This window comes from Oncorhynchus gorbuscha, linkage group LG16, assembly GCF_021184085.1.
Source record: "Oncorhynchus gorbuscha isolate QuinsamMale2020 ecotype Even-year linkage group LG16, OgorEven_v1.0, whole genome shotgun sequence".
Classification (NCBI taxonomy): Eukaryota; Metazoa; Chordata; class Actinopteri; order Salmoniformes; family Salmonidae; genus Oncorhynchus; species Oncorhynchus gorbuscha.
Window position 1 is genome coordinate 62388695 of NC_060188.1, and position 19590 is coordinate 62408284.

Sequence of the window (19590 nt, forward strand, 5' to 3'; positions counted from 1 at the left end):
CTGGAGTGATGAATCACACTTCACCATCTGGCAGTCTGACAGATGAATCTGGAGGTTTGGAGGATTCCAGGAGAACACTACCTTCCCCAATGCATAGTGCCATCTGTAAAGTTTGGTGGAGAAGGAATAATGGTCTGGGATTGTTTTTCATGGTTCGGGCTAGGAACCTTAGTTCCAGTGAAGGGAAATCTTAACACTACAGCATACATTGACATTCTAAACAGGCCTAATCGCCCAACATCAGTGCCCAACCTCACTAATGCTCTTGTGGCTGAATGTTAGCAAGTCTCTGAAGAAATGTTCCAACATCTAGTGGAACGCCTTCCCAGAAGAGTGGAGGCTGTTATAACAGCAAAGCGGGACCAACTCCATATTAATGACCATGATTTTGGAATGAGACGTTCGACGAGCAGTTGTCAACATATTTTTGGCCATGTGTAAATCCTCCAACAACCTCTGGAGACTGGCTCTCATTGATAGCAAAGTGTAAATAATGTGAAACATTAGCTTTGGAAAGAAAGATAAATACTGCTGCCAAGTAGAATGGGCTTTCGGTCATGTTGAGGAACTAATGTTGAGAAAGGCTACACAACATTTTGTGACAAGAGTTTTCTTTTTTGTGCTCATTTGGTAAGAAAGTAATATTCACAATAGTGAATCATGGACTAATCATTGCAGGATAGGGAGTTTTGGAGGAGAAGCCACAGTAACAGGATTTAGATTGCAGGCGGCCAAATGAAGCCAGCATTGGAAGCCAAGATCAACAGGCTTGACCAAAGTCATTAACCCAAACTCCAACTTTTAACTTAAAACATTCATGTTTCTACACAGAATACTGCTGACATGCCAGAAAACACATGTCCACACAGAGAGAACCATTGTTAGTAACCCCACTTCTGATCTCGAGTCCTGTTGAAATGGCTTCCTGAAATAATCGGAAATTATTGCTTTGTTTACATTAACTAATTGCTTAATTAATTAATAACACACAGTATGAGTACCTCATCACAATAATGCACTCTGGTCCATATCTATCTTTTCAATGAAGATGAGGTTTGAAATCACAGATCGGCAGGGGACGTGTGGCTCAGTGGCTTCTGGACACCAGCGTTACCAGCCAGCCAAGCCAGCAGCCAAGAGGTAACAGGCTGCATTGTGAGGGGAAGGAAAGGCAGCCCCCAGCCCAGCCATCTTTAATTTCATTTACACGGGGGGACAGGAGAGGGAGTGACGATGACAGATAAGTGGCCGGGGCCAGTCAGGCCGGTCAAGTGTCAGAACCGTTGGCATCTGCAATGGCACAGTGGTACCGTCAGTCAGTGGCTGACTGCTATCACGAAGGAATTCATGACCTTTGAAAGGGAAAGAATCTCTCTCAGTCTCATTTCCACACCACACACGTGTGTGCACACACACACACACGTCTCATTTCCACCCCTAACCCGCCCCCTCTGGAGTTCCAGGAAGTGCAGTCTAATGTTTTCCAGTCAGGTGGACGTGGGGGGTACAGAGCAGTCAGATAAAAAAGAATATCCATCTCTCTCTCTGTCTGGGGTTTCCTGTTGTCCAAGCAGCAACTGGACAGGACATAGCCTGGTGGTCCCAGATATGTTTGTGCTGTCTTGGCAACTCAACACAGGAGTTGGCAAGATGGCACAAACAGATCTGTGACCAGACTAGACAGGACGGGATGGGGAGTGACTGGGTAAACTGGAGCTTATCTCTCAGGCCCTGTGCTCACACAGGCATTCCACTCTTCTTGCTGGTGCGGAAGACAGACTCACAGTGGGGTTTCCATATGCGTCACTGTGATACAGGAAATGGTTAGCCAGGATGGTCAGTCAGTCAGGGACAGGGGAGGCAAACGTTAACACTAGCTGTCACAGTCCAAGGGACATATCATCCTCCAGACCTTGATTCAAATAGTATTTATGTTCTTTTAAAGACTAACGGTTCCTTTGGTTCCATCATCAGACAAACATCAGACAACAATTACAATCATCATCCTAACTCTTCTAGCAGAAATACTGCCAACTATGAGTTAGCCAAGAAACACAGACTCTAGCATTGTTTTTCTACTTATCAAAGGCCAACTTTACTTACAATACTATAGTAAGTACAGATATTCCACTAAGGTTCCTGAAACTCGGACAGACGGTCTAAATTCACTCTGATCAAAACGTAATCTCTTGGCCTGTGTCTCAGGTCCCAAAGACTTAAATGGACAGATATTCCACAATAGTTCCTCCATATGAGTTGATGAAAGCTCTAGCCTAAATGCACTTACACTGACTGAGCTTTTTTCTGGCCAAAACATAATCTCTTGGTCCCAGGTCCCAAAGACTTTGGGTCAGAGTCAGGACATGACATCATAATGTGGAGGAGGAGAGTGCATAGTATGATTAGAGAGCGGATCTGCAGATCACATCTGATTTAAAGCCCAGAATGTTCTAGTATGTCACCAGATACATTTTATGGGCCTACTATAGCAGATAGCAGAAGGGGATATAGTAGAGGCAGGCACTCAACGAATACAGGATTTCAATAAACCCCCCATTTCCCATAGTCTACTACATACAGTATACCACATAAGAGGCACGTCAATGAATAGGAATCTGATTTGTGCGCCGTTTGAAGGATGGTGTAATTGCATTTGCCGGTGATCGGAAGTGGTGTAAATCAGGTAAATGGTCTAGTTTCACAGACAGTTACCAGGACCATGGAGGATAAGCAGCAGCTGTAACACACATCACTCTGTGAGTGTCAGCTTAAGGGCTGGTTTAGAAGTAGTGTACAAAAGTCCTGGGTTTAGACCAGAAGGTCACCGCCTGGCTTTGCATGGGCTCTCCGGACTATTGAGTTTAGGAAATTATTGCATTGGGGATTTGACTGGATATATTATCTGCACTTGGGAAACGTCCAGTATCTGCAGATCCACAGATTCTCAAACCCAACAAACGCTTCCTTTGTTCTTTGTGGTTCTATCTTTAAATCTTTATTCCCGCAGATCATACATGCTGCCATCATGTCTATGGGATTATTACCATAGTACCATAACCTCCCCAGTCCCCACAATAGATTTGAAGCCATAATTATATCCAGGGGGCTCAGATAACATGCTCTCCAATAGTCTGCTTCAGCATGATTGCACATCTCAATCCAAGAATTTGCTTAAAAACCAAACGACTGACAACAGAAGGCGCAAATGTAAAATGGAGGCCGCATAGATGGTCATTCGAAGTATAGATATTAATCCTATAGTAGTCGCATAATATGTGGAGTACATACAGTATAAGCTATAGTACAAAGTCATGCCGTATGTCATGCACAATCAACGTGGCACACTGTATCAAAAACATGTTCGAGTTGAGTAAAGGGAAGGAATTAGAGGCTTTTATATATATATATATATATATATATATATATATATATATATATATATATATATATATATATATATATATATATAATTTTTTACATTTATTTTATTTTAAATTTTACCCCCTTTTCTCCCCAATTGCCCGGTATCCAATTGTTTTTAGTAGCTACTATATTGTCTCATCGCTACAACTCCCGTACGGGCTCGAAGGTTGAAAGTCATGAGTCCTCCAATACACAACTCAACCAAGCCGCACTGCTTCTTTACACAGCGCGCATCCAACCCGGAAGCCAGCCGCACAAAATGTGTCGGAGGAAACACCGTGCACCTGGCAACCTTGGTTAGCATGCACTGTGCCCGGCCCGTCAAGGATATCCCTACCGGCCAAGCCCTCCCTAACCCGGACGACGCTGGGCCAATTGTGCGTCGCCCCACGGACCTCCCGGTCGCGGCCGGTTGCGACAGAGCCTGGGTGCGAACCCAGAGTGAATTAGAGGCTTTTTGAAGAGTTTAAGGGTTGCTTTACAATCCTGTTGACCAATCAGAAAATATTAATGTGAACTAACTTGGACAAAGAATGGAGGTAAAGAGTGAGTTTGGCATGCCTGGCTGTGAAGGATATGTAGTAGGGTCGGTGTGGAGAGACAGAGAGTGGATGGAATCTGTCACCACATTGGCTGAGGTGATATTTTCCCTGCTGAGGCTGGCCAATAATCCTGCATATAAATAAATAAAGAGGGAGAGAGAGAGAGAGAGAGAGAGAGAGAGAGAGAGAGAGAGAGAGAGAGAGAGAGAGAGAGAGAGAGAGAGAGAGAGAGCAGAATGGATGGCAAAGCAAGGGCTGATTTCAAGGTTTTACTGCTAACCTACAAAGCATTACATGGGCTTGCTCCTACCTACCTCTCTGATTTGGTCCTGCCGTACATACCTATACGTACGCTACGGTCACAAGACGCAGGCCTCCTAATTGTCCCTAGAATTTCTAAGCAAACAGCTGGAGGCAGGGCTTTCTCCTATAGAGCTCCATTTTTATGGAACGGTCTGCCTACCCATGTCAGAGACGCAAACTCGGTCTCAACCTTTAAGTCTTTACTGAAGACTCATCTCTTCAGTGGGTCATATGATTGAGTGTAGTCTGGCCCAGGAGTGGGAAGGTGAACGGAAAGGCTCTGGAGCAACGAACCGCCCTTGCTGTCTCTGCCTGGCCGGTTCCCCTTTTTCCACTGGGATTCTCTGCCTCTAACCCTGTTACGGGGCTGAGTCACTGGCTTGCTGGGGCTCTCTCGTGCCGTCCCTGGGGGGTGCGTCACCTGGGTGGGTTGATTCACTGTTGTGGTCGGCCTGTCTGGGTTTCCCCCCCCTTTGGGTTGTACCGTGTCGGAGATCTTTGTGGGCTATACTCGGCCTTGTCTCAGGATGGTAAGTTGGTGGTTGTAGATTTCCCTCTAGTGGTGTGGGGGCTGTGCTTTGGCAAAGTGGGTGGGGTTATATCCTTCCTGTTTGGCCCTGTCCGGGGTGTCCTCGGATGGGGCCACAGTGTCTCCTGACCCCTCCTGTCTCAGCCTCCAGTATTTATGCTGCAGTAGTTTATGTGTCGGGGGCTAGGGTCAGTTTGTTTATCTGGAGTACTTCTCCTGTCCTATTCGGTGTCCTGTGTAAATCTAAGTGTGCGTTCTCTAATTCTCTCCTTCTCTCCTTCTTTCTCTCTCTCGGAGGACCTGAGCCCTAGAACCATGCCCCAGGACTACCTGACATGATGACTCCTTGCTGTCCCCAGTCCACCTGGCCATGCTGCTGCTCCAGTTTCAACTGGCCTGGGCCCTAGGACCATGTCCCAGGACTACCTGACATGAGGACTCCTTGCTGTCCCCAGTCCACCTGGCCATGCTCCTGCTCCAGTTTCAACTGTTCTGCCTTACTATTATTCAACCATGCTGGTCATTTATGAACATTTGAACATCTTGGCCACGTTCTGTTATAATCTCCACCCGGCACAGCCAGAAGAGGACTGGCCACCCCACATATGCTCTCTCTAATTCTCTCTTTCTTTCTCTCTCTCGGAGGACCTGAGCCCTAGGACCGTGCCCCAGGACTACCTGACATGATGGCTCCTTGCTGTCCCCAGTCCACCTGACTGTGCTGCTGCTCCAGTTTCAACTGTTCTGCCTTATTATTATTTGACCATGCTGGTCATTTATGAACATTTGAACATCTTGGTCATTTTCTGTTATAATCTCTACCCGGCACAGCCAGAAGAGGACTGGCCACCCCACATAGCCCGGTTCCTCTCTAGGTTTCTTCCTAGGTTTTGGCCTTTCTAGGGAGTTTTTCCTAGCCACCGTGCTTTTACACCTGCATTGTTTGCTGTTTGGGGTTTTAGGCTGGGTTTCTGTACAGCACTTTGAGATATCAGCTGATGTACGAAGGGCTATATAAATAAATTTGATTTGATTTGATTTGATTTGATGGGCTTTGGCTGGGCTAAATAGAGACTGCAAATCACTCAGTGGAGTGAAAGAAGTAGAGTTACTGTATGTGTGGGATCAAAAAGCTGACTCACTTACAGAGGGTTACATTTTGACTTGTGATGGTTCGGAAATATACTGTACACACACCATATAGAAAAACCACTACCTGATTACACAGAGATGGGGAATTGCTGGTCTTGCTGTGCCGGAACCAAAACAATTTGAAACACCAAGAGCAGAAAGGCAGCAGGGAAGGAGTAGAGGAGTAGAGCCTAGGGCTAGTATTCACAACAACCTCTACTGTAAGCAGAAGTAAAATACCCCATACTCATGTATTCCTGTGTCCAAGTCATTATGGGTAGTCAGTTACTCTAATGTCAAGTGGTATATCATTAATCAAATACTGCTGAGAAGTGGACTCTCTTTTTTTAGAACAGCAACACCTGCAAGTCTGCACTATACAGTGCCTTCAGAAAGTATTCATACCCCTTCTTATTGCACTTTGTGTTGTGTTACAGCCTGAATTCAAAATGGATTACTTTTTTCTTCTTATCACCCATCTACACACAATACTCCATAAGTGGAAACATGTTTTTAGAAATGTTTGTACATGTATTTAAAATGAAATACAGAAATATCTTATTTACACAAGTATTCACACCCCTGAGTCAACCCTGTACAAGCACCTTTGGCGACAATTACAGATGGGAGTCTTTTGGGTTAAGTCTCTAAGTTTTGCACACTTGAATTGTACAATATTTGCCCATTATTCTTTAAAAATGATTCAAACTCTGTCAAGTTGATTGTTGCTAGTCAGCAATTTTCAAGTCTTGCCATAGACTTTCAAGACGATTTTAAGCCAAAAGTGTACAGGAACATTAAATGTCGTCTTGGTAAGCAACTCCAGTGTAGATTTGGCCTTGTATTTTAAGTTGTGGTCCTGCTGAAAGGTGAATTCGTCCCCCAGAATCTCAGTATCTCTACTTGCACATCATCATCTGCTCATTTATCACTCCAGTGTTAATCTGCTAAATTGTAATTATTCGCTCCTATTGCCTATTTATTGCCTACCTCCTCATGCCTTTTGCACACACTGTATATAGACTTTCTTTTTTTTGTACTGTGTCATTGACTTGTTTATTGTGTTATTGGCTTGTTTATTGTTTACTCCATGTGTAACTCTGTGTTGTTGTCTGTGTCACACTGCTTTGCTTTATCTTGGCCAGGTCGCAGTTGTAAATGAGAACTTGTTCTCAACTAGCCTACCTGGTAAAATAAAGGTAAAATATTATTTATTTTTTTAAATATTAAAAAACAAAATCTGTTGGAAAGCAGACTGAACCAGGTTTTCCTCTAGGATTTTGCCTGTGCTTACAGCTGTATTCCATAAATTTATATTAAAGAAAACTCACTAGTCCTTGCCGATCACAAAAATACCAATAACGTGATGCAGCCACCACCGTGCTTGGAAATATGAAGAGTGGTACTCAGTGATGTGTGCTGTTGGATTTGCCCCAAACATAACGCTTTGTATTCAGGACCGAAAGTAAATTTCTTTGCCACATTTTTTGCAGTATTACTTTTGCAGTAGTGCCATGTTGCAAACTGGATGCATGTTTGGAAATATTTTAATTTCTGTATAGGCTTTCTTCTTTTCATGGTGAAATCACTGTGCAGTTTTCTTCATCTCTGGCAACTGAGTTAGGAAGGAAGCCTGTATCTTTGTAGTGACTGGGTGTATTTATATACCATCCAAAGCCCAATTTAATAACTTCACCATGCTAAAAGGGATATTCAGCATCTCCTTTTTTTATCTACCAATCGGTGCCCTTCTTTGCGAGGCATTGAAAAACCCCCCTGGTCTATGTGGTTGAATCAGCGCTTGAAATGCACTACTCAATTGAGGGACTGTACAAATAATTGTATGTGTGGGGTACAGGGATGGGGTAGTCATTCAAAAATCACATTAACCACTATTATTGAACACAGAATGAGCCCATGCAAATTATTATGCAATTTGTTAAGTACATTTTCACTCCTGAACTTATTTAGACTTGCCATAACAACGGGGTTGAATATTTCAGCTTTTATTTTATTTTTCATTTCTAAAATGTTCTACAAACAAAATTCCACGTTTACATTATGGGGTATAATGTGTGGATCATTGACACAAAATCTAAATGTAATCCATTTTAAATACAGGTTGTAACACAACAAAATGTGGATAAAGTAAAGAAGTGTTGTAGCAATGTGCACTGAGAGTCAGGAAGCAAGTTCAAATCAAATTTGATTTGTCACATACACATGGTTAGCAGATGTTAATGCGAGCGTAGCAAAATGCTTGTGCTTCTAGTTCCGACAATGCAGTAATACCCAACGAGTAATCTAACCTAACAATTCCACAACTACTACCTTATACACACAAGTGTAAAGGGATAAAGAATATGTACATAAAGATATATGAATGAGTGATTATACAGAACGGCATAGGCAAGATGCAGTAGATGGTATAGAGTACAGTATATACATATGAGATGAGTAATGTAGGATATATAAACATAGTGGGATAGTTTAAAGTGACTAGTGATACATGTATTACATAAATATGGCAAGATGCAGTAGATGAGGCAAGATGCAGCAGTTTAAATGAGTACAGTATATACATATACATATGAGATGAGTAATGTCGGTTATGTAAACATTATATTAAGTGGCATTGTTTAAAGTGGCTAGTGATACATTTTTACATCAATTTCCATTATTAAAGTGGCTGGAGTTGAGTCAGTATGTTGGCAGCAGCCACTCAATGTTAGTGGTGGCTGTTTAACAGTCTGATGGCCTTGAGATAAAAGCTGTTTTTCAGTCTCTCGGTCCCTGCTTTGATGCACCTGTACTGACCTCGCCTTCTGGATGATAGCGGGGTGAACAGGCAGTGGCTCGGGTGGTTGTTGTCCTTGATGATCTTTATGGCCTTCCTGTGACATCAGGTGGTGTAGGTGTCCTGGAGGGCAGGTCGTTTGCCCCAGGTAGTTTACCCTCTGGAGAGCCTTACGGTTGTGGGCGGAGTAGTTGCAGTACCAGGCGGTGATACAGCCCGACAGGATGCTCTCGATTGTGCATCTGTAGAAGTTTGTGAGTGCTTTTGGTGACAAGCCGAATTTCTTCAGCCTCCTGAGGTTGAAGAGGCGCTGCTGCGCCTTCTTCACAACGCTGTCTGTGTGGGTGGACCAATTCAGTTTGTCCGTGATGTGTACGCCGAGGAACTTAAAACTTACTACCCACTCCACTACTGTCAGGGAGTGAGTGATTTAATCAATAAACAAAACATAATACAAAACAAGAAACACGAACAAGCACAGACATGAAACAGAAACAATGACGACTGGGGAAGAAACCAAAGGGAGTGACATATATAGGGAAGACAATCAAGGCAGTGATGGAGTCCAGGTGAGTGTCACTATGTGTGTAACCATGGTGACAGGGTGCACCATAACAAGCAGCCAGGTGACCTAGTGGCCAGAGAGGGAGCACACATGACAGGTGTGAATACTTTCTGAAGGGACTGTAGCTGTTGAAATGCCATGGAAATAGCACTTTGAGACAAAATGCATGATGTGCTTTGCTTTGGGGAGTTAGCAAGGCACAGTAGACACATTTATTACATTTATATTCAATTCTGAAGGAAGGATGTTCCTTTTTAGAGTATAAACTGTTCTAATGTGCATGCTAATAATATAGCCACAGCATCCCCTTTACTGAGGAACTCTGCTTTGAGGTACATTCTCTACAAAAGGCATACATTTGATACAGACATCAGTGCATGAGCACATCGCATGAGATTGAAAGATTTTGATATTTTCTCCAGAAAGGGTAAAGGGGGACAGCGACAGCTAAAACGTATATCTGCTAAAACAAAGGGATTGACATCAGATGACCATATTTAGACATTAAACACTTGATTGGCCAAGATACCGTCAGAGGACAACTCATCATGGGTTTGTTCGGGTTCAACATAAATCGACAAACCAAAACATCTCAACCTTTCAATTTGATGCTCAAGCTGGTCATGTTTATCTTGGTATTTCACACGTGTTTGCAGGCTCTGAAAACTTGGTTTAGAATTATTTTTATATATTTTTTTATCATTCCGTATATTTGAGTACAACATCCAACACATCAGCCTTTCTTAATTTCTATTTTCTAATATAAACTTTTCTCCATGACTTTTACATTTCTCTCATGATCAAAATACACATCCTACATGATTGAGAAGAGATTAAGTATTTGAGATTATTTTTCCTGGAACAATCCCTGTAGACGATGAAATTTAATATATGTGTGGGTTTAGGATTAATCTGAGATTGGGAGAGAGATTTCCACATGCAGGATTTAGAAGGTATTATTGAGAAAAAGACACCTCCGTTCCCCACCGTTTCCCATAGTAACCAAAAGGCAAACAAATTATATTTTCTAGTAATAGTAAGGATATCGCCATATGCCACAAACAGGCTGTGTCTGAAATCAAATGTTTACCACGATACAAACAATTTAATCAAGTAGGAGACATTTCCGTGTGCTTACTGTGAAAACTAAAACTGATAGTGATGGTGTGACCAGGTTGGTCTGCTGGCGGCTGCTGGGCTCAGCTGAGGAGGACATCACAAACAAATTAATCTCGGAACCCACAACCCAGGACCAAATATTGCATGCGCTGGCCAGCTACTCATGAAAACAGTCCCGGGAGACTACAAACAAATATGGTCTGTGGCTGGAGATGACAGAGCAGACAGCCATGGAGAGAACAAACAGGAAAGGATTGGATTATCTTTCACAGTCTAGCTGAAGGAAATCCATAACTAGACATTGAAAGATACTGTATACACAAACTTCTGAGGAGAAGTTTGGTTTGAAATGCCTCACACACAAAAACTGTTGTAAAGACTGGGATGCTGCTTACATGGCAAATCCAACTAAATCTGTCTTTGAGGGTCAATGAGTGTAGGCTACATGAAGACAGTGCAGTCGGTAACTCTGAAGTCTAAGTTCTGACCATGCTTCTAAAAATTATTCACAGATAGCCATTCTGCAGCTAGTGCTTTAATGTCTGTGTAGTGTGTACTGGGTATGGGCCCATGTTTCACCACACACAAACAGGACATTTAAACAGGACACACCTTGCTTTGCAAACACAGAACAACCCTTTGTTTTCTGTTACAGTAAACCTAACTGCTGTGGTGGAAACAGTGGTGGTCAGTGCCGTTTAAGCTGAGGGAGGACACTTTTTTTCCCTCATTATCGTGGCCTTTTTTCTATTACAGCACATTGGATGAATCTTATTCATATTCCATTCACCCCGTTCAATGTAACAGCGATTAGGTTTAGGATACTACATTATACAAAATGTTTCCCTATACCCATCATAAGGTTTCTACAACCAAGCCTATGAATTAAAGTTTACAATGTAGGTGCACACAGGTCGAGAGACACATTTGAGGACACAGACGGTGACACATGGAAAGACAGTGACATTTAATACTACCTTACACACTCTAGCCTGCATATAGGTGATATAGGGTGTAATCATTTGTCCAACAGTTGCAAACAATAGTTTCTATTGCACAAATTCAGGTATCTTTATCACCGTTTAATTCCATTTGCTTCCGTTTAAGAAACGTTTTTCAACAGAATCAGCGGAATGAATACACCCCTGAGCACGCGTAAACACAGTTAACTTTCATAGCAGCCATTTTGTATTCCTTGTCGCATCTATGCGCTCTCCTCCTCTCACCTCTTCCCTTCGCTTGTGGACTTCAATGCACAACACATCAGCTGTATGTGACCAGGTGAAAAATTATTTCCAAGCCAAACCGCTACACACAGCCTATATCGTTGTCACCATATTAGGTAAAGTAACATAGCTAATAGAACTAATGCGTTAGTAAACCCGCTACAATCATGCAGTAACGTTACAATGTACAGTCAGTAAGCAGTTACACCGGTGGGCCCCTGTGGCAAGAAATTAGTAATACAAAAAGCTTACCTTGACTTGGAAGAGTTCCAGTGTTGTGTTGGCCAGCTAGCTAACATAGCATCCCTCTGTTTGAGCAGGGTGTTTCAGTAGGCTAGCTAGCTAAGTAAGTGAAACTGAGAAAAAAAATGACAATCTCTATTTCTCTCTTGCTTCTCCTTCATTTTGGAAGAAATTCATTTCTTAAAAATTTTTAAACTATTGTCTTTCTCTCTGAGTCAACTACTCACCACATGTTATACACTGCAGTACTAGCTGTAGTTTATGCTTTCAGTACTAGATCATTCTCTGATCCTTAATTGGGTAGACAACATATAAGTTCATGCTGAAAGAGCTCTGATAGGCTGGAGGACGTCCTCCGGAATTTGTCATAATTACTGTGTAAGTCTATGGAAGGGGGTGAGAACCATGAGCCTCCTAGGATTTGTATTGAAGTCAATGTACCCAGAGAAGGACGGAAGCTAGCTGTCCTCCGGCTACGCCATGTTGCTACCCTACAGGGTGCTGTTGAGGCTACTGTAGATAGTGAGTTTCTATAGTGTGTTTTAATCAAGTATTTGGTGACGTGATATATTTAGTATGGTTTTATCTAACTGCTCCCCGGTCGCCGATGATGTCGATTAAAGCAAACCCCACACATCTCCAATCCAGAGGGGTTGGGTTAAATGAGGAAGAAACGTTCCGGTTGATTGCATTCAGTTGTGCAACTGACTACGTATCCCTTTTCCCTTTTTATTGGTCCATTAAACCAGAGGGTCAATCAAACACATATCAAATATTTAAATAATTTTTAATAGTATTTTAACCCGATTCTAGCTACTGTACTCTGGGTAGAGCAACTCACTGAGACTCCTCTTCTTGGTCTGTTTCCTGAATCCTAATGTTGGTCTGTCTCCAATAAGAATCTCTATGCAACAAAATAGAGCTGATGCTGCAGATTCCTCGTCTTTCTTTGCACATTCTTTGGTGTGTTTTGCTAATGCTCATCATGTCATGGTCTGTGTCATGGTCTGACTCTGCCCAGATAACTCTTGAAGAGTATTTGCCAGGTGCAGTGGATCTAGACAATATCACTACGATTTCAGCAGCAGAGCGATATCGATGTCAAGAGGAACGTCCTGTTTCTCACAGACAGTTATCGATGTCAACATGAGAGAGTGTCTTATCTATGTACGAGAGGCTTATCTTGAACGTTCTGAAGACGAAATGCTGGGAATTAAACCCCTGGGAGATGTGTTGGGATCTCAGTGTGGATCACTCTGACTCTTTTGTGCTGCGCTGGACTGATTACACATCTACCAATGTTGCTATGGTTACTACAAGCCAGCATTGTACGGTTGGGTTCGACACGATAGTGTGAAAAGGGCAGGCCTATAATAGTCTGGGTGAGTCAGACAGTACAGACAGTACAATAGGCTAAATGTCATAATAAGATGCATCCCTTGCAGTGACATGAAGAATGTGAAAGACAATGGCTTGATTGCCTTGCATGTATGAAAGCAGCCCAGCTGTCAGGGAGGTGTGGTGTGTGAAATGTGCTGATGGGAAGGCACAGATAGTCCTCGCCTGAGAACTCACCAGCACGTTGCCACCCATCTGCAGGTAATCACTTTGCATAAACTGAACTCTACGTTACACTCTTTCTCTCCCTCTCTCAGCAGAAACTCACTCTGTTTCCTGACTCAACTGGCACAGGTGCACAGACACAGGCACGTGTACACGGCTCGAATACCACCCAACCAACACACACACATGCTTAAACACACACCGTATTATGACTTGTCATGGCTTCAGGCCATGGATCATCACTGGAGGCTTTGGGCCATGGATCATCACTGGAGGCTTCGGCCATGGATCATCACTGGAGGTTTCGTGCCATGGATCATCACTGGAGTGAGGAGACGTATGGGCAGCCTGGTGCGTGGAGCTACCACAGGGCTTACCAGGCTGGGGAGACATACAGTAGGCCTGGTTCTGGGAGCAAGCACAGCACTCACCAGGCTGGGGAGACATACTGGAGGCTTGGTTCTTGGGAGTAGGCACCGGATACTCTGGGCCGTGGAGGGGCGAGCGTAGTCTCGAGCGTAGAGCCAGCACAACCCGTCCTGGCTGGATGGTTATTTTCGCCCGGCAAATGGGGCGCTGGCACAAGACGCACTGGGCTGTGCAGATGCACCGCAGACACAGTGCACAGAGCCCGCGCAGGATATCCTGGGCGGTAGAGACGCACTGGCGGCCATATGCGCTGAGCCGGCACCATCCGTCCTGGCTGAATGCCCACTCTAGCCCGGCCGATGCGGGGAGCTGGAATGTAGAGCACCGGGCTGTGAACACGCACTGGAGACACCGTGCTCTCCACCGCATAACACGGTGCCTGACCAGTACCACCTACGGTAAGCATGAGGAGTTGGTTCAGGTCTGAACCCTGACTCTGCCACACTCCCCGTGTGCCCCCCAAACATGTTTGGAGCTGCCTCTCGTGCTTGCCTCGTTGCCGTGACTCCTGGTATCGCCGCCGTTCCTCCCTTGCTGTTTCCGCATGTTTCCATGGCAGGGTCTTATCCCCTGCCATAACCTCTTCCCATGTCCATGAGGTCCTCCACTCCCTCTTCTCCCGGGCCCAGGATCCCTGCTCCTCCAGGCCACACTGCTTGGTCCTTTGGTGGTGGGTAGTTCTGTCACGAACGTCGTCAGGGAAATGACCGGACCAAGGTGCAGCGTGGTGAGCGTACATTATCCTTTATTAAGAATGTCGCCAACAAAACAAGAAACACCAAAAACAAACGTGAAGCTGACTAGGGCTATACAAGCCACTAACACAGACAACTACCCACCACTTAGGTGGCAAAACCGTCTGCCTAAGTATGATTTCCAATTAGAGACAATGATAGACAACTGTCCCTGATTGAGAACCATACAGAAACAGAAAACATAGAATGCCCTCCCCAAATCACACCCTGACCTAACCAAATAGATAAATAAAACGGGTCTCTAAGGTCAGGGCGTGACATGACTGAAGATCATACTACAGTAAATGTGATAAGTCTACTAATGTGAAAGTGTCAGATCAGGAACAGACATTTATCAGAACAATGAAAAATGTACTTTCTCTGTAGACACACTGCAATTCCTGAGAAACAAAAGTCTGTGTTATCACAGTCTGATTAGCTTGGTTATGTAGTGTTGTTTTGGTTGAGGAATCTTTTCCTATGGGCCTCTCCAGCACCGTGTGTAGTAGACTATCCTATCCTATCGCTCTCCTTCACTGACACTTCTGATGCTCAAGAGTGAGCAAAGACTACAAACAGTCATGTTGTTCCAGTGACCACTGTTATTACTGCATTGGTATCACATAAAAACACCCTGGTACTACCAAACGCTTCTCTGCTTTCTCAACATTTTAGCAGCTTTTCCTGCACTACCACTACCTCCAAACATCCTGGGTATGCTGCATGGGCGAGGATCCCACAGGACCGTGAAAGCTCACTTTCCTTTTTTGAGCATTATAAATGCTCCAACCCTCCCTGTATCTCTGTCTCGCCCTCCCTCTCTCTTTCTCTCTCCCCTCTTTCTCTCTGACTCCCCCTCTCACCTCACTGGACAAACATCTTGCCAGTCGCCACGGGCCGTGTTTTTTATTCTGCTTCCAGACAGCTCTGGACTGCATGGAATCGGATCTGAAAATAGGCCCACTGTTCTGTTCAGCCATAATATTTAACTGATAAGGTCATCATCACAGTATCTGCTGAGTGTGGGCACTGGGCCACTCTTCCAGTGTTTAATAGAGCGCTGGACAACTGACTCGCCCAGTCAGAAGAAGGGTGGTGGTTATATAATTTTAGAAAAGGTTATTTTTTATCTCCTAATAAGGAAAGTATTTTGTGCAGCATACAGACAAGATAGTCAACTATAAACATGCACAAACAAGACAGTGAACCACACTGGTAGCGGTTTAGATACAAACAGGAGTATCGCTACTATTGCAGACTGTAAAACCATCTCATCCTTCCACTCAGAGATAACAGACAGTGTTAATCACAGACAATGTTAATCAGAGCTCCCTCCTTTTCCGACGTCTGCTTCCGTACCTTACACATAACAGCTGTGTTATTCTTATCTACCAGATACTATCTGAGACATACCACAGCTGGCCAGACAGAGGCTCTCACAGTCTACCTGCCAAATTGAGGCTAAAACATCAATCAATTAAATGTATTTATAATGCCCTTTTTACACCAAAGTCACAAAATTATTTTACATTAACGAGGCCTAGAATAGACTCACAAGGAGCAAACATCATAAGGATTATTGCTAGGCCTTTATTTGGGAGCAATCGTGTTAATGTGGACTGCATTATCCTAGGTGTTAGTAAACACCAGTATAGGAAGCAGCCCTGATGAGAAATGGATTAAAATCCTCTGTGTCCTTGATCAAATCCCTCTCTCATGGATCGATTTATCCTCTCCTCTGCAGACTTCTTTCTATACATCAAGAGATTAGGCTACAGTACATGAAGAAAAATCTGCCCATTTTGTGATCAATTGTCATTAACTATGTGGAGGCTTGTTTGATTGGATGGGGCAGTGGAGGTATGAGAATAATAATAGCATGATTGATTAACATTATAGTAGAGCTCATCAAATTATAATACAGGGCTTTCTGGGATCGAACTGACTGTGTGTGTGTGTGTGTGTGTGTGTGTGTGTGTGTGTGTGTGTGTGTGTGTGTGTGTGTGTGTGTGTGTGTGTGTGTGTGTGTGTGTGTGTGTGTGTGTGTGTGTGTGTGTAACGAATGTAATCAAAATACTTGACAGATGACAGATGTTTAGCTTCATATGAACTGGAACACATGCACGTGCAGTCACACAAACACACTGTGTCAGGCACACAGCAGGAAGTGACAGCATAGCTGGATCACGCCACGGGGATGATGGGTTTATTTCCAGCTGTTCTAGAGGACAAGTCACCCTGAGAAGGTGACATTAGGACACCTCACCTCAACGTGAGTGTGTGTTCAGTACAGACGAGTCATGTCTGAAGTGTTCTTCACCCTAAATGGGGCCAATTTAGATCTACAGTAATAACAATACTTTATGAAATGTTATGAGTGACGGACTAATTCGCGAGCAGTCGAGTAGAGAAATTTGTGTGACAGGAACCAAGAGTCTAATCTCTCCTGCTGGCATGCAGCAGCTCCCTACTGAAGCCTTCTCAATCAGAGCCTGCTGTGCTATCTCACACCACACACACTACCGCTCCGAAATGACACGACTTAACACTCACTGGCTGATAACCGCTACACTGTGTAGTGTGGGCTGTGGCCTCACTGGCTGCCTGGCTTTTCTCTATTCGCTGCTTGGCTACAGCGACACAGAGACTTCACTAGCTGCCCACACTAGAACACTGAACAGGCCCCTTTGGCTGGGTTGGAAAGAGATCTGGCTACATACGGAGGTGCTCCCACACACACTCCTACAAACACACACAAAGATGAATGGCACACACACACCTCTGTATCAGTTACTTTACACTAGGAACCACTGAGCCCACAGACGGGGGCTGACAATGCAGATATGCTGTTCGTGGATAGGACAGAGGTAAGAAACAACCTGAAAGGGCCATTTGTTGATGAGAGAGAAAATAGAGTGAGATACCAGTGGTTTCTCTGACTAATGTGAAGTTAAAGGCTGCTGAATGAAGTTAAAAGAGACTTTGAAATGGAAATGTGTTAAGTAGTCTAGAGAGAGAGAGAGAGAGAGAGAGAGAGAGAGAGAGAGAGAGAGAGGGAGAGAGAGAGAGTACATGGGACAGCGATACCATCTCCTCTGGCTGATTCCCTGCCTCTGACAGAGAGGAAGCTGCTGGAAGATAAAACACACTCAGCACTTTTCACAGTGAACCAATCACACATACACAAATATACACAAGACATGCACACACACACACATGCAAACTACACGCTACTAGTCAATTAATATCCTTCTTTGAAGCATTTGAGCAATAAGAGAAGAAAAGAGAAGAAGGGCAGAGTAAGCCTACAGTACAAACCATCAAGTACACTCACGTATGCAGCTTCAGGCAACGTTCAAGGCCACTGGCACTAAGTCTAGGTACAGCTCCATATGTCTGACAATGAATCTTTTAAATGGGATTTACTGACACGGCCTGAGATCAGACTCATAACTAGGTTATTTGGCAACGCATGGCTTTGTTTGCCTCCCACATCAACAGAGCACAGAGTCAGAGAGACAGGGTGGTGGGGGAGAGACTAGATAGAGAGAGAGAGAGAGAGAGAGGGGGGGGAGAAAGATAGGCTGATGAAGTGAATGAGTATTGCTGTTGGAGTGGTGAGTAAACAGTGCTAAGCTGGCATACGATACAGTACGGTATGGTAAGGTAGCAGACCTGACTCGGACTCCTCCAGTCTTCCCGCCTGGTTCCCCATGCTGGTCCGGTCGGCAGCTCTCCCCACCAGGACGGACTAATCCAAGAACCCCGGCAGCGGGGGAGGCCGGCTCTGCTCAGAGAAGCTCTCTATCTAACAGTATGTAGCAACGTCTAAGTCCGATACACCGGTAGAGATACAAAAACATACAGGAGACAAAAATAATATTCCCCCTCCTTCCTTTCTCTCTCTCTCTCTCGCTCTTCTCTCCAGCTCTTCCTGCGGCAGAGTGAGTGGAAGCAGGCTGTCCCGCTGCTTGAGTGTGTGTACGTGTATGTGTGTATGTGTCATTCAGACTGGTGACATTGCAGTGACACACTGGCTGGCAGGCAGAGCCGTGTGGGCTTCATTAGCCCAGTGACGGCTGGAATCAGCACAGAGGGGGAGTGGCTTCCACGGCTACACACACGCACACAGACCGGCCCTCCTCCTCCTTCCCTCAGTCTCACAGACTTGCAGAGCTGTTTTTCACTCTCACAACAGAGCATACATGACTGCTGCTTTTAACACAGTGTATTGTGCCTCCACAAAGTAAATATCACTGTACAGTATGATGAAAGAGAGAGACTGATGGAGGAGGAAGAGAGGAAGGAAAGAGGGGGAGGAAAAGGATGATTTGTCTTGTTGGCAGAGGCTGACATCAGAGCTCTCTCTTCTCTTCCCTTTCATGTGAACTCTCCTGACTTCATCTGTCCAACAGAGAGTAAGATCCCAAACTAACTGGAGCTCTGGCAAACCAGGGGTTGGAACCGGTTTAGGGAACAGAATTGAACATCTGAGGAAAAGTTCCACAACAGAACCTTCATTTTAAAAGCATGGGAACTGGTTACATGGGACATCCATATGCATTCAGATCCAACCTGGCACAGCCAGCACCATCAATAAACGAGGGATGTTGGCCAAATGAGCCACATTTACATATCCTTAAATAGCCTATAACAAATTACAAAACACAATGTCTTGTGTTTCAATGTGTAGCATATGCAAAACTTTATCGCCAATTTATTTTAAAAAATGTACTTTCCTAAAACAATAATAATTATAATTGTTCACCGGTTCAGTTGTCAGAGATTAGAGCACGCCTATTCACTGTGACCTTGAGACTGGTGTTTTGCGGGTACTATTTAATGAAGCTGCCAGTTGAGGACTTGTGAGGCGTCTGTTTCTCAAACTAGACACTCTAATGTACTTGTCCCTTTGCTCAGTTGTGCACCGGGGCCTCCCACTCCTCTTTCTAGAACCAGTTCACTCTGTTCTGTGAATGGAGTAGT

The 19590-nt window shown here is 44.2% G+C and overlaps 1 protein-coding gene across 4 annotated transcripts in view; it reads right to left on the minus strand.

Moving 5' to 3' along the window:
* The window catches only part of LOC123998604 (cytospin-B-like), a 187965-nt gene that overhangs the window by 81543 nt on the left and 86832 nt on the right, over positions 1 to 19590 (minus strand). The window contains exon 1 of one of the 4 annotated variants that reach the window (XM_046303619.1): positions 18280 to 18625. The exons of the other annotated variants lie outside the window; for them this stretch is intronic. Coding sequence (XP_046159575.1) covers positions 18280 to 18319 — 40 coding nt within the window. The 5' untranslated portion in view covers positions 18320 to 18625. Of the gene's footprint in view, positions 1 to 18279; positions 18626 to 19590 lie in introns of those variants that run through there. 4 annotated transcript variants of the gene reach the window in all.